The 15,335-nt window shown below is 40.1% G+C and overlaps 1 protein-coding gene across 7 annotated transcripts in view; it reads right to left on the bottom strand.

Annotated features, from left to right (window-relative positions):
* The window catches only part of Scaf4 (SR-related CTD associated factor 4), a gene marked incomplete at its 5' end in the record, with an annotated part of 55,868 nt that overhangs the window by 24,495 nt on the left and 16,038 nt on the right, over positions 1 to 15,335 (bottom strand). For 6 of the 7 annotated variants that reach the window (XM_035444333.1, XM_035444328.1, XM_035444330.1 and 3 more), the window contains 9 exon segments: positions 379 to 741; positions 2,642 to 2,750; positions 3,018 to 3,211; positions 7,573 to 7,749; positions 8,277 to 8,416; positions 8,932 to 9,067; positions 10,990 to 11,151; positions 12,837 to 12,881; positions 13,577 to 13,660. In XM_035444333.1, the coding sequence (XP_035300224.1) occupies positions 379 to 741; positions 2,642 to 2,750; positions 3,018 to 3,211; positions 7,573 to 7,749; positions 8,277 to 8,416; positions 8,932 to 9,067; positions 10,990 to 11,151; positions 12,837 to 12,881; positions 13,577 to 13,660 (1,410 nt within the window). 7 annotated transcript variants of the gene reach the window in all.

Genomic DNA, 15,335 nt, shown 5'->3' with positions numbered 1-15,335 from the left:
TAAATAAAAATTAAAAAGATCAGAAAATGAGACATCTGGAAATCATAGGGCAAGAGGCCAAAATCTTAGAAATACTAATTTTCTGAACTAAATAATGACTAGCCACCACTGAAAGAAAAACAAAACCTCTCATATGGTATGCAAACTAAGCCCGGGTGGGTGTTACTTCTGGAAGTTACTCTGCATAAATTACATTTTTACCAAACACCATAAAACACAGTAAGTAAACTAGGCTCTGGCTGAACCCATCAACACTAGCTTCAATCCTCAGTTGATAGTATTGTTGGAGACAAGAGTGTCCAAAGATCAACATACTGAAAAACTAAAACAGCAACCAAATAAGGAGTGTGCATATAAATCAATCCAAGAAACTATTACCTGCTGATGTGGCTTTTGTGAAAGCGGCTCATTTTGTGGCTGAAAAGTAGGTTGGAAAGTTGGTTGTACTGGTGGAGTTGGAGGAATCCCAGACTGTGGCATCCCAGGCTGTGCCATGCCAGGCTGAGGCATCCCAGGCTGTGCCATGCCAGGCTGGGGCATCCCAGGCTGTGCCATGCCAGGCTGCGGCAACCCAGGCTGTGTCATTCCAGGCTGAGGCATCCCAGGCTGTGCCATGCCAGGCTGAGGCATCCCAGGCTGAGGCATCCCAGGCTGTGCCATGCCAGGCTGCGGCATAGGAGGAAATGGAGGTGCAGAGAGAAGCCCAAATCCTGGCATTTGTCCATTAGGAGGAAGTGGAACCTTTCATTTTAAAGAAGAGTTAAATCTATAAGTTTCAAAAGTTATTTTATATAAAACTTCAATAAATTTTATTTTAAAAAGCTATCTGAGTTCTGTATGCATAACTTTTCTGTAAATCACTCATTCAGAATTCTCAATGGTGATTCAAGATACAGCTTTATTTACCCAGGGTAGCAAGATGACAGGGTAGTCTTAGCCAAAGAGGTACTTGATTGCAAATCATCGTCCTTCAAATTTTTAACAGTAACTGTTTTTGTTTGTTTGTTTGCTTGCTTCTCTGTGTAGCCTTGGCTGTCCTGGAATGCACTCTGTAGACCAGGTTGACCACAAAAATCACAGAGCTCCGCCTGTTTCTGCCTCCCAGGTGCTGGGATTAAAGGTGTGCACCACCACTGTCCAGCCAAGCTTTTATAATAGAAGGAAAATGGCTGTAGTTTCTAGATTCCTGGGGGAAAAGTACTTTGTTTGCTAGACTTGATGGTGTACACCTGAGTTTGTTATAAGTCAAAGACCAGGCTAGCTTACAAACGCAATTCTAGGACAGACAGAACTACACAAAGCAACACCTTATCTCTGAAACAATCCCCAAAACAAACAAAAACTTAAAGTGGTCTTACAGTATAACCCAACTAGCCTGTCTTGCCCTTCAAATGCCAGGACTGTGTGTTAACACCACACCTAACTGTGTGTACATTTCTTTGTTAGACATACTTTTAAAATTTCAAATGAAAGTCACAATATATAACAAAGCACAGGAGGAGGGGTGGATGGAAAAGGGGATAGATGGGGGGGGTGGACAAGAGGGAGGGGAAACTGTGGAATGTGAAAAAATGTTAATAAAAAATGGTAAAGCACAATCTGACATTTTACAAGCACTACCCAGCACCAATACTCATGTCCCAAAATCTCTTTCCATTAAGCATTCATAAATTGTCAGTGGAGTGGGGCCATGACAGTGCACACCTTTAATTCCAGTACTCGGGAGGCAGAGGCAGGCGAATCTCAGTGAGTTCGAGGCCAGCCTGGTCTACAGAATGAGTTCCAGGACAGCCAGGGATGTTACACAGAGAAACCCTGTCTTGAAAAACCAACCAACCAACCAACCAACCAACCAACCAAGTGAAATTGGTGGTAATTTGTCTAATAAATATCTGGCAGTATGTTCACATGTTTTCTTCATTGTTTAAACAGGCTTCCTCAGTAAGCCATTAAAATCACAGTACCAACTATATGTCATCAAATGCAAAGAATGACCCGGAAATCATACAGACAAGAAAATCCGTAGTGTTAACATCCTTATCGGGCACCCTTTCCACAGGCTATAAAGCCATGTTTCCCAAGGCTGGTTGTGCATGAAAATCACTGTAGCACAATACCACAGATTATATACAATGGCTACTGTGGAGGGGGGGTGGGGGTGCACAGGCTCTGTCTTTAAAGCCCAACCCTGTAAACCCAGAGTTTACAGTATTTAGCAAAATCAATCTAATGACCCAATCCCTAGTCTCTGTAACTCTCGGCTTGCTATATATGTTTTGTTGTATAATTCAAACTGTCTACACTACCAACACCAGGCCCCGAAAGCCCTCTACAGTAGCCAATCATCACAGCACACAGGAAAGACTTCCAGCAAAGGAAACAGCTGTGCGACTAAGGAATTTCTTTAAATACAACTGCAATGTCACTAAACTATTTTAACTAAAATATCTACCATTATTATTATTAGGTGAATATAGTATGTTTATAAACACGTTGTAATAAAGATAAATTCCACAGCTCTCTGGGAGGCTGCAGTTCTCCTTAGCAAATTACACAGCAACAACAGTACTCAGAGATACAAACAGGTCCCTGAGAGCAGATCTCAAGTACATAAAACTCAAGACAAGAAAAATGCCTGTACCTGATGGTGCACTGCATCCTGCTGTATCCCCATCATCCGAGGTGGAAACTGGTCCATATTTTGATGCTGTGTATAGGCTGGCTGCTGCATGCTGTCCCCAGGATAGCCACTAAAACAAGGGGAGCGCTTTCATTACTCATTCAAAACCACTCAAGACTTACTCACATTTCCATTGCAGAATGCCACTCAGGAGTCACGGGTATTCAACAAATACTAGTCTAACATAAAAGCTACGTTTTAAAATTCTAATTCTGCAAAGGATACAAATTCTCTTATAATTTTACAAAATTCTCCACTGAAATTTGTTTTTAATCCTAACTGTTGCTTAGATTATGCTTTGTAACTGTTACCAATATCAAATGAAAAAGAAACTCACAATGGCACCTGTGGAGGAGGGGGTGAGGTGGCAGAGGGCACCGGCAGAGCAGGAGCAATGGCGGGTGTGGCCACGGAGGGAGCAGGAGGTGCAGCAGCAGCAGAAGGGGCTGCAACAGTGACAGCAGTGTCCTCTTTCTTCGTGTCTTCCATGGCTTCTGGCTCATCATCATAATCAAACCTATCAAGCAGCTTCTGCAATGTGTATGGCAATGTTCCACTTAACACACAGACTGAATCAGCACACCACAAACTTTACAGAACGACACGTTTCCATCAGTTACAACCCTACCATGCTATGTCTTTTTCTTCTGTATGTCCTGGGGAGCTTGGTCCAAAGACAGACAATACTGGCATAAATGCCACTTCAACAAAGATACAACTTTAAATTCTACATTCCTTCTCCAATAATACAAGTAGTGTTTTCTTTCTGAATATTATCTGCTTATTTCATAATAAAGTTAGCAGTATACTTAATCTAAAATATTCATTTGCCTAGACTGAAGCTTCTGGAGCTCTGCCTAACTCAAACAGGTGTGTGCTTTCAGGCAGCTGGAAATACATGTCCACAGGCTGCCCGGCCAAGAATACACTCACGTAATGAAAGAAAAAAATGTGGTGCAGGACAGGGATGGACAAAAGAAGTCTCTTCAGCTGTTTACTCAAGCAGTTTCCTTCTCAAAGCTTCATAGCTTACACCAATTACCAGAAACTTTCATTAAAAACAACAAACAAGCCCAAATAATCCAGAAGTTCACAAATCTAGAACAGTAGTTTTAAAATAAAAAGTAAATTTAAAAATTTTTTAAAAATAGAATTATAAGATAAAAAGTTAAACAGTAATTTTAAATTTAAAGTAAGTTTTAAAATAAAGCTTAAAGGGCCAGGGTGATGGTTGGGCAGGTAAACTCCTTGGAACCCTCCTCCAAACTGTCCTCGTACGTACATCAACAAGTATTCCATAGCACACACACACGTCACTCCCACACACTGTATCATAAAACCTGTGATGCACTTCTATTTTTTGTATGCAGACAAGGAAACCAAGGTACAGGAGGTTAAGAACTATAAACAAATCTACAGTCGGTGAGTGCAGAGTCACGCTGGACACTTGTCTTTTACACTTCCAATGCCTGAGCTCCACTTACGGCTGTGCCTGCTGTGCTCACAGCTTCCACACCTCGGACTCCTAACCCGTGTCTTCCATGCTGTCCTGCCTAGAAACTCCGGTGTACTTCAGGAACAGATTGCTAAGTCATGCCACAGAACTGAACCAAGTGTGAAGAGGATCTGACATAGCGAACTTCTTTATAAAAGAACAGCTAGTGTTTTCTGAATGTAAGTAATAGATACTTCAGGTACTTTGCAGTTTCACATACACTGACTTATTTTATAGTACCAAGATACATTATTTAAGTTATAATACTCATACATACTGATCTGGAAAAAGACTTGAATCAATTACAAAATCTCTAGTTTATAAAAAACAACAACAACAACAACAAATTTTCAACAGTTGAGAGGAAATGGAAGACGTAAGAAGATCTAAATAAAAGCACTCCCAGCTGAAAACAGATTTTAGTCAAAAGAAAGAGCACAGACACAGACACCACACCCCAAACAATATCACACATACGAACACACACACGCACACATGCACACACGCACACCACCACCACCTCTCCACTCCCCAGCAGATCATTCTTTTCTGCAAATGTGATGGAACTAGTAACTATTCAGGTGAACCAACAAGATAGGATTCCCACCGCCATGGTCTTTACTCAGGTGTTAGAAGAAAAGCAACAGGAGCAGACACTTAAGACTGGCAAGTCCAGCACCACCTAGAAATGCCAAGGGAACACCTAGCAAACTAGGCACTCGATAACACCAGCCTTTTCTCTGTGGCATTATTAACCAAATTAAGTGCTAAGAAACATTAAAAAAGACTAAGAATAAGATTAAAAAGTCCAAGGATCAGTGAAACAAAAAAAAAAATTATGTAAGGCCTTTATAAAGAAGACCATAAAAACATTTAGTTTACTATGGAGGTTCTATAGCAGTACGTCCCAAAGCTACCCAACAAGCATGTTTTGACAGGTAATGTATGTTACCTTGGATATCTAATATAGGGACCGACCAGCTGTAAGGTCCAATGTAATTTGTGTGTTACTGTGAAGGGAAAATGTTTTAGATCACATTATCAGTTAATCAACAGACCCAGAGTATAGCAGGTTACCCTCCTTAGGGAACATACTCTTCAACAAGAACCAGGGTGTCCCGAGGAAGCATCCTGAGGGCCTCAGCACGGAAACTCCACCTTCATTTGTAGTCTGCTGCTCCTGCCATGCTCTCAAGGCAGAGCTACACTGTTAAATTTTACATGAATTTACAGCCTGCTCATCTGCCTGAAAAAACTTCAAATCTGTTGACTTTCTACAGCACACAAACTAACTCCTAAAAAAACCCCCCCTCAAAAAAACCAAAAGTCCTCACACAGCTGCTCTTCCAGAGGACCCGGATTAGCTCCCAGCACCCACACGGTGGCTCACAGCCTTCTGTAGTTCTGGTTCCAGGGGAACTGATGCCTTCTCTGACTTCACATCACTGGCATGCACACGGTGCACATATATACATTCAGGCCAAACATTTATACAGACAACATAAAATAAAGCTAAGAAAAACCTTTCCATCCTATCATCATAAACACCACTTATGGTTTACCTGAAAAATCTATACATAAGACCACAACTAGCCCAAGTAAGTCTGAAAAACGATTAAGCAGAGGGACACTTGGAGTGAAGGATGTGTATGTGTGCTGGGTGGTTATTAAAAGTTGCAGAAATAAACACTGGTGTGACAAGGCAGTGTAAAAAAAAAAAAAAAATCAAACCACCAAAACAACAAAAACAGACATAAAAACAAGACTTTATAGTAAAAAAACAAAAACAAACAAAAAAACCAGTAAGTTAGCTACTTCAAAAACATAAGTACTTAACAAAATCTTGAATGATAAACAGACCACACTCCAGGAGGAGGAGAGAGACGAACTCAGGAAACAGAAGTGGAGAACTAGTAGAAGGATACAGAGCTTTTTTTTTTTTTTTTTTTTTTTTCTTTTTTTTTTTAGGGGGGGGTGAATAATGGAGAAGACTTATGTTCACTTGTACATGGAAACAGACCTGCAAGCACACAAACACATCTTTTCAAAGGAAGAGTGGAATAGCTTTTTTTCTTTTCTTTTTTGTTGCTTTATTAAGTCCGTATTCTGTTTCCCTTACAAATACAGAATATTCCTTTCACGTGTACGTGTGTGCATGTCTGTGCGTGCATGCGTGTGTGAGCATGCAGCCTGTGGCCCTCACGCTCGCACAGCCAGTACTTTACTGACGACATCACCTCTCTGCCCATGTCTACTCCTTGTTCACTAAAAATTTAACCCACTATTTCTTAAAGTCAGCAGTCACTTATTAATCACCCAGGTAAAACAATGAAAACTGGCATTTACCTACCACACTGATTATTAATTACTGGCGATAAATTTTTTTATAACTTATTTTAGAAAGAATCATAAATCTTAGAGATCATGCAATCAAACATTAAACAATGCTACAATTTTCAAACTCTTTTTTTTTAAACTGTGAAACTGGACAAAGAAAATTTAAATAATCATTACCCTAACAAAAACACAAAAGACAAAAGTAGAGCTGTCTGGGTTGAACCCACAGCACACCCACACCCTTGGTGGCAGTATCTGAAACATGCCCGTTAAATTTCAATCTGAGACAATCCCCATGGGCTAAAGTTCACTTGGTCCCCAGTTGGTTGTCTTTTTAGGAGATGGTGAGTAGTTAAAAGGCCACCAAGGGCACGCTTCTGATAGTTTCACTTGGTCCAGAGTCCTTTTCCCCTCTCCTTGCTTCCTGTCCACTTTAAACTAAAGAGGCTCATCTGCCACATGGTCCTGCTGAAAACCATGGATTCAACTCTCTGATGCCAGGAACCAAAATCAATCTCCCCTCTTTCAATTTGTTCTCGTGGGTGTTTGTCACAGCCACACAGAAAAAGAGCTCCTAAGGATGGCAAGGCCCAGTGAGTCAGTCGGTCACCCCAGGGCTCATGTCACAGACATGGCAACTACAGTGATCACAGCAACAGCAAATGTCTATCAGTAGCCAAACAGATAACCTCTGAGGTCTCCATCTACTGGAACCTTAATAACTATCCACGCTGAATGTACACAGACCTAACAATACAGATCAGAACAAAAGCATAGGCCTATAGTGTATTGCTTCTGGAAAAACATACAACAGAACCCAACAGCATCGTTGCTAGGTACAAGTGGGACTAGTGAAGAATTGCCTTCTGTTCACTTTTCTTTATTCTGTAAACTTGTTTACAGCGAGCCTGCACGACATGTATAACCAGGAAAAACCATTTTGATATTGAGGAGGAAAACTCAAACCACAGACAAAACGAACAATCCAGAGAAGCTGCAGAAGAGAGCCTACAATGAACATGGGTAAGACAGACAGTGGGGTGATGTGAGAGAAGCGTACCTTGTCAAATGCAGTTTTTTGTTCAGGTGGGGGGAAAGCGGCTTTTTGTTCAGGTGGTTGTGTAGGAGCTGTCTTTAACTGAGCTGTGATAGCCTGAACCTGGGCCATCACAGCATTGTCAAGGGCGGGAGACTGTGGTTTTGGAGGCTGCTGAAAAGTCTGAAGGATCTGCTGAAGCTTAAAGAACGGGAAAACTGATAAACCACACAACAAAGCATCATCATCAAAGTTAACTTACTAAAAAGAAAAGAATGTCAGAGTGGCTGAAAATAGCATAGCAGTACGTAAACTGGGCAAAGGATCCACCATTCACTAATGGCTAAATTTGTGAATGAACATATTACAGTGTATTGCTTATGGTTAAAAATGTATGCTGACAATCCCAAAGATACAAACAAGGCTCAAAGAAAAGAGAAAACACATGGAATTGTAACAGCAAGTTTTCTAGAAATACAGAAAATTTCACTCCATATAATCTTGAGTCAATCAGAAATACTAGAATTGTGAGCAACAACGCCTGCCACCTCAACAGCTCTCAAGTTCTTTCAAGGAGGTATTACCATTTCCTGACTTTCACACTCACATTTCCCTGATTAGCTCCCTAGTGAAGGCTACTCTGGCTGAAGACATTTCTCCCACCATGGAACATAGGAGGAGGAACGGGAAGCAACCCTCTGCACGCCATTAGAGCATGAGCAGCTTACCTGCTGGCCTTGAGTGGTCTGAAACAGTTGAGCCACAGCAGCAAATGCATCAGAGCTGGGCAACTGTGCTACAGGAGGCATGGAGTTTGTGGGCACTTGTGCAAGTTCAGAAGAGGCTTTTACTGGGGGTGGAGGTGAGCCTAAAAAGCAAAGGGCACCAGGCCTCAAAAAAAGTCAACACATACACCCTCTTCATCCCTGTTTAAAGCCCCTTTCAAGTTCTGCTGCTAAAACAAAATTCTGTCTCGTTTAACTTGTGGTTAGTAAGGTGACAAAGGACACATTACCATTTGAAGTAAGAATTATACGAAGAGTAACTGTGCCTTCCAAATGCAAACTCAAGTTTCCTTCCTATGGGAAAAGTTCTACCAACTCAGAAACGAAACCTTTCATGTAGAGAAACTCAATTCTTTTTAAATTTCTTTTTCAAACAGTATAGTCTGATTATGGTTTTCCTCCCAACTCCTCCGAGATCCTCTTCACCACCCCCTCCAAATCAACACCGATTCTGTTTCTCATTAGAAAACAAATAGGCATATGATAAAATAAAAACAAGCCAACCAGAATGGAACAAAACAAATAAACAGAAGAAAACGAACTAGAGATGCAAGTGTGCTTCCAGGACCTTCTTTTACAATCAGACTCGACACTGTACCTTCATTGTTGGTGACATTGTCTGCTACTGGAACAGCATTACTAGTTCCTGCTGCCATGTCCAAAAGAGGCTGAATAATTTCAATTTTGAATACTCCATTTTTTTGCCAAAGATTTAGCACACGAACTATTTTACTCTGTTATGTGCAAGAAAATGAACATACAATAAATATTTACAGAAACTGCTTATCATATCTGATTTTAAAGAAAAACCAATACTGTTTCACTGGGGGGAAAAATTCTTCACAATCATTACCTAGTTAAGCAACTCAAATTAACCTTTCCTCGGTGGTCTAACCTAATGAAAAGGAACACAGACAGACTAGATCCCTAGCAATTAAATATTTGCTCTTTACTAAGAGTTACAAAGAAAAACCCTGACAAAACTCAGTTATCTCAGAAAAAGTCATCAGGTGAAGCATTTCTTCAGGATGACCGAGGCATTGATTATGTCAGAGACTGTGCACACATGGTCAGCAGTACATGCTTGTGATGCCAGCTCTCAAAAAGGGAAGACTGCAAATTTGAGGCCCAATACCCTAGCACAAACACAAATGAAAACAAACAAACCAGTTTTTAAGAAATTGGCTAACAGGAAAAAGATGTTTTGTGGCCAAGTAAGTATGAAGAAGAGAGATTCAGACGACATTTTGTTGTTCCTGAGTACAAGTTTTAACTTCTATTCAAGGGATCTTTTTATAAAATTATGCTTCAAGGGCCTAAGAATGGGAGTCGGGCGTTGGTGGCACACGCCTTTAATCCCAGCACTCGGGAGGCAGGCGGATCTCTGTGAGTTCGAGACCAGCATGGTCTACAAGAGCTAGTTCCAGGACAGCCTCCAAAGCCACAGAGAAACCCTGTCTTGAACCCATCCCCCTGCAAAAAAAGAGTCTAAGAATGTACAGACACTGAAAATACACAGTGTTCCTCTTAATGTAAATGTCTCCATTCTCATTACTGAGTACGGCATCCGTGATTCCACACTGAGAGAATGGGTCACAGTTATGGCAGACAGAGAAGCCATCTATATTGTAAAGGGGGCAACTTAACCCTTCACACCTCGGGAAAGGGCTGATTAATTGTTTCACAGCTAAGCCTACATACCTGCTGGCCTTTACCCTAGGGTTTTCTCTGAATCTCAAGTCTAACACAGGAACGTGACAGACAAAATAAGCATCCTTTCTCTCTGGTTTGGTCAAACTGCAAATAAATCCAAGTTTCTTTCTGTGTCATAATTTCTTTAGCTGCTTATGAGTATTCAATAATAGTGCTGTGTAACTCTTCCCACCTATTTACAGAGCACATATGTGTGACTGTCATATTCCTTCTTTCTACAGCACACTGTAAAACATGAATGCATGCCTGTTGCAGTCTTATTGAAGATGAATACCACTCACATGTCTGCATGTTGGGAAGAACAATTCTGGGCCTTCTAGAATAAGCAACAAACTGGAACCGGTATTTTCTCTACTACAGAGCTGTTCATCATCAAGGACATCTTTGTAGCTCAGGGTTGCTCTTACCAGCAATCTACCCGTTAAGCACTGAGATCAAAGGGATGTACCACCATGCCCAGCTACTAATTTTTCTTTAAAGATAATGCTTCCTGTACAAATCTTTTTGGCTTCTTTGAACTGGGGTAAGAACATTTAACACAAACCATACTTTCTCTAGAAATCTCTAGTGTACAACACAGAGCTGTTCGTTTTAAGGACCATGTTTGGCAGATCTCGGAACTTTACCTTACCCAACCGAAACTTCAGACCCACTACTAAGCAACTCTTCACACCCCACTCCCCAGTAATCATGCTCTGCTCAGACTGGTTCCTTCTGTAATTCAACATTACAAAAGTTCTTGTGCAGAGAGGCCATGTGAATTTAACATTTCACAAGGAAACTGGACTACGAAATGACCACTGCAAAGAAACGGAACTTCAGACTCAAGAGTTTACTACATGAAGATATTATCCAATAACACAGCAGGCTTTAAATAACATGAATCCAAACACTTAAAAATAAACCCAACAAGAATGCAAATTTTAGAAGTTATTAACTATACCTTATCTTCAGATGGACAAAGATATAAATATTGGAATGTAGCAGTTATATTTTTAGAGAATCTTGGCCCAAAAACATCTTTATCAGTGCCAAACTGATGACGAGACTGTCTCACAATGGAATCAATGACATATAATCCTGGAACTTTATATTCTGGTTTACACTGCAAGGGTAAAGATACAAAGTTAATATAAGAACAGTAAAACCAGTGAGTATGGTAGCATGTACCTTTAATCCCAGCATCCCAGAGGCAAAGACAAGTGGGACCCCTGTGAGACCCAGTCTGCTCTACTTAGTGAGTTTCAGGCCATGCAGGGTTACACAGTAAACCCTGTGCCCTGTGCCTCCCCCCCCCCCCCAAAAAACCCGGAAATCCAAAGGAAATCTGACATCCGGTGTCTCCCGAGCATGCAGCTCTATACATCCATCGTCCACAGTATAGGAACTACTTAAGTATTCCAGCACCTAGCTGCCTTTAAGTCTGTGGACAGTGACATTCTCTGATATCTCAGACTCCAAGGACTTTCCCCCAGATCCTCCATTTCCTCTCCAAAACTTCCCAGAGGGCATTTCCAACCCATTTTCCAACAAATTCAGTTATTATGAGTCTGAGTCAATAATTTCCATGTTTTAAAATTACTAAAACATACTTTTAAACATGCTGGTTTTACCAGAGAAATAAAAAGTAAAAGGAAAGGTCATTTGGGTCTATAAGCCTGACAAAGGCAAAACACAACACTCAGAGACACGGGGCATTCCTGTATGAAAAGGTGTAACGCTGCATGGAAGACAATTCAGCAACAAAAATAAACCCTTCTTGACCTTACGAATTTACGCTAAGGAAAAAAAAACGTGTGTACGTTTTTCCTTCAAGGCTAGCTGCTGAGGCATTTTCAATGAGAAATAACTATACTGGCTAAGTAAATAATAGTAACAATCACACAAAGGGTCACTTTGTAGATGTGTATAATAGGAAAAGCAAGTCAATAACCACACTGTGTCCATTTTCCTTACAAATGTACACACACAGAGATTCAGATGTACACACTAATAACTGGGGGCAGAAGCACAAATGCAATCCAATGTTCTCCCCATCTACATCTTAGAAGCTTCTAACTCACATAAACACCTACTGTGTACTTCATGGCCCAAGGTGGATCAATGGGTTAAGATGGTTAAGACCGTTCTCAGTTCTCTATTCAGAAGGATATGCTAATCACACACACTTTAAAACAACATACAACCACACCACTAAAAAACAGTTTAGCTGTGATGGCAACAGGGAAGTCAGGAAAATTAAAAAGTAACTTCATCTGAAGAACTCACAGGAAAATTAAATGCCAACAGAGTGGATGGGGCAAAGGGTCTAGAACAGGCAGGCAGGCTCTTAAGCTTGGGGAGAGGTCCCAACACAAAGACAACGAATTATGTTGTCAGGTATGACAGAAGCTGAGCGCCAAGCTTTTCGCCAACATTCAGTGATAGCAGTAATATGAAAAAAATACCTTGTTTTTTTTTTTTTTTTTAATATTTATTTTGTGTGTATGGGTGTTTAGTCTGTCTATCTGTATGTGTACTATGTGCATGTCTGGTGCCCAAAGAGGCCAAAAGAATGCATAGGATCCACTGACACTGGTATAAAAAGAGTGTGAGCACCCCCGTGGACACTAGGGAGCAAACCCAGGTCTTCTGAAAGTGCTTTCAGTACTCTTACCTTGTTGAGCCATGGCTCCAACCCCAGTAGCTACTTTTTTTTTTTTTACAGTGTTTTTAGAAGCACACATCCAAATTTCAGTTCACATATGTAATACATATCGTAAATAAACATAGTAATAATGAAACAGTTACCTTTTTGATGAACTTTTCTACTATCTGAACAACATGCTTATAAAGCTGAAAGACAGAAAATTATAGCCAGTTTATACATTCCTACATTTCCTACAATTAGTGAACCCTCAAAACCTTGAAATTTTTATTTTTAATTAAAAATTTAACAATTAAATCAAAGAGTCTTTACAAATTCAACAATTTTTGTTGTCAAACTCAACAACAAAGAATCTTGGGAAAGGAATTAATCAAAACAAAAACTACAGACTCCTTTCCAAGGAGAATGTGCTTTCTTAGTCAACGGACCTCCAAGGAGCAAGGGTCAGGCTAGCTCAACATGGCAAAGAACAGAACCAAAAGTTAATAACATTTCTAAATTGTGCCATTTACTAAAATGGGATCTTGTGTAACAAGCCCAAGTTCTGACTTTTTTTTTTTTACATAAGAAGACAATATCTCACAGCTGGTTTATAAGGACTGAAACAGTATTGTCACAAACTTTCAGCAAAACTTAATTCACAAGATAAATTCTGATGTTAACAATATTTCAAATAATGAAAAGCAGAGCTGGCCAGACAGCTGAGTCGGTTAGGGTGTTTGTTTCAGAAGCCTGGCAAACCGAGCTGGATCCCTGGAAGCTACACCAAAGTGGAAGAGGAGTGACTTCATAAAGCAGCCTTCCACCCCTCACACGGCATACCCTTATCCCACCAGTAATAATTAATTAGAAAGCATTTCTAAGTTAAACATTTTATCCTTACCTTAATAGCTTTAATAGCAGCTTTAGTAATCAGAATCATCTTGGCTCTAGAGATGGGAGGTTTCATATCCATAAGTGAAAAAAGCTTGAAAAATAAAAGAGATAAAGGTAAATTCAGGTCAATTCCCCTTATTTACTCCCACTGGCCAAGGGAACAATAAACCTTTCTAACTAAAAATTGGTCAATTTGGCTACTTATCCAACATCAGCAACTTTTCTATATACCTGCATCATCACTTAGAAAAAACAATGGAGGGGACCACGTGAAAAAGAAGACAAGTATGAATACAGAGGCAAAAACATTTAAAAAGCTGCAAAACCAACAAAATCAGTCTTTCAAAAAAACTAAAAACTGTGAAGGGAACAACACACCTCCTCCTGGACTTAGTGTGGTGATGGTGTGATTTTATCAATGTTTGGTGTAATTTCAGTTCCAAATCTTACTCAGACCTTGAACGACTTCCAATAACCTTAAAGTCACTTAGATAAACATGTAAAAAGTCAAGCAATAGATTTAAAATGCCATTACAAAGATACAAATTATCTATGATGCTAGTGTGAGAATTCAAATTTTCTTCATTTAAAACCCACCCACCACTCACAGTCAAGCAATCAGGTTATCTCTTGATGGCAAAACACACAAAATCTTCCTCCCAAAATTATATCCAACTGAGATATTAATAACCAACCTCCCATGAGCCATCTCCATTTCCTTCCAGCTAACACTAATGTTTCAAGTGTATATGTGCTGCTCATACCACACTGACTAGACAATACCTCACCAGTCTGAAAAACAAGTCTCTTCCTAGGGTCGGCATGTCCTAAAAACTCACAATTTCTTAGCTATTTACAGCTAGGGACAGGGTGCGCCTACACATAGAAAAGGCATAGGATGCTGGATGCAACCGATTCAGGAGCCACATACGCTACCAAAAAAAAAAAAAAAAGCTGGAACATTTCTATAAAATGTTAAGAAAATGCGAGAAACAACTTAAGGTATCACATACAAATTCATTTTCGAAGAGATTCTTAAAAAATAAAAAAAGGACATCAATTCTTTATTATTTCCTAATATACAAAGTTCCTGATCAGTAAGAGGCACACTATTCTTTGAGGGGATCTGAGTTTGGTTCCCAGCACCCAGGGTGGGTTGCTTGCCTGTTGAGGACTCTAACCCCAGGGGATCCAATCCCCTCTTCTGGCCTCTATGGGAACCTTTCCCTCTCTCAAAAAGGTTCTCCTCGAGAATAACACTAAATGGAAAAGTAGAAAGAACACAGTAATGGATGAAGCTATGCAAATCAGTGAACTAGATAAATTTAATCATTTCAACTTAAAAACTCTAAAATGGATTCATAAATATACAGTACACATTTACTATTTTTTCCATCTCTGTACCTGAAAACATAGCATGGGGCTGCAGAAAAGTTCTCAAGGATCAAGAGTAGACTGCCTCAGACTATACATGTTAGGTCATGGCAACAGTAAGCAAGTCACTGCTTTTTTTCTTTTTTTAATAAAGTCCAGGGGACTGGAGAGGTGGCTCAGTTGTTAAGAGCAAACATTGGCTGTCCTTCCAGAGGTGCTGAGTTCAATTCCCAACAACCACATAGTGGCTCACAAGGATCTATAATGGGATCTGATGCCCCCTTCTGGTATAAAGGCATATGTGCAGACAAAGCACTTGTACATAAAAATGAACATACAATACTGTTACTGCTTCCAAGAAAAGCAAACCGTCAGTCATTTTAAAAATCCAA

Source organism: Cricetulus griseus, chromosome 4, assembly GCF_003668045.3.
Source record: "Cricetulus griseus strain 17A/GY chromosome 4, alternate assembly CriGri-PICRH-1.0, whole genome shotgun sequence".
Taxonomy (NCBI): Eukaryota; Metazoa; Chordata; class Mammalia; order Rodentia; family Cricetidae; genus Cricetulus; species Cricetulus griseus.
The sequence above is the reverse complement of the archived record's forward strand: the minus strand, read 5'-3'. Positions and strand labels throughout refer to the sequence as shown.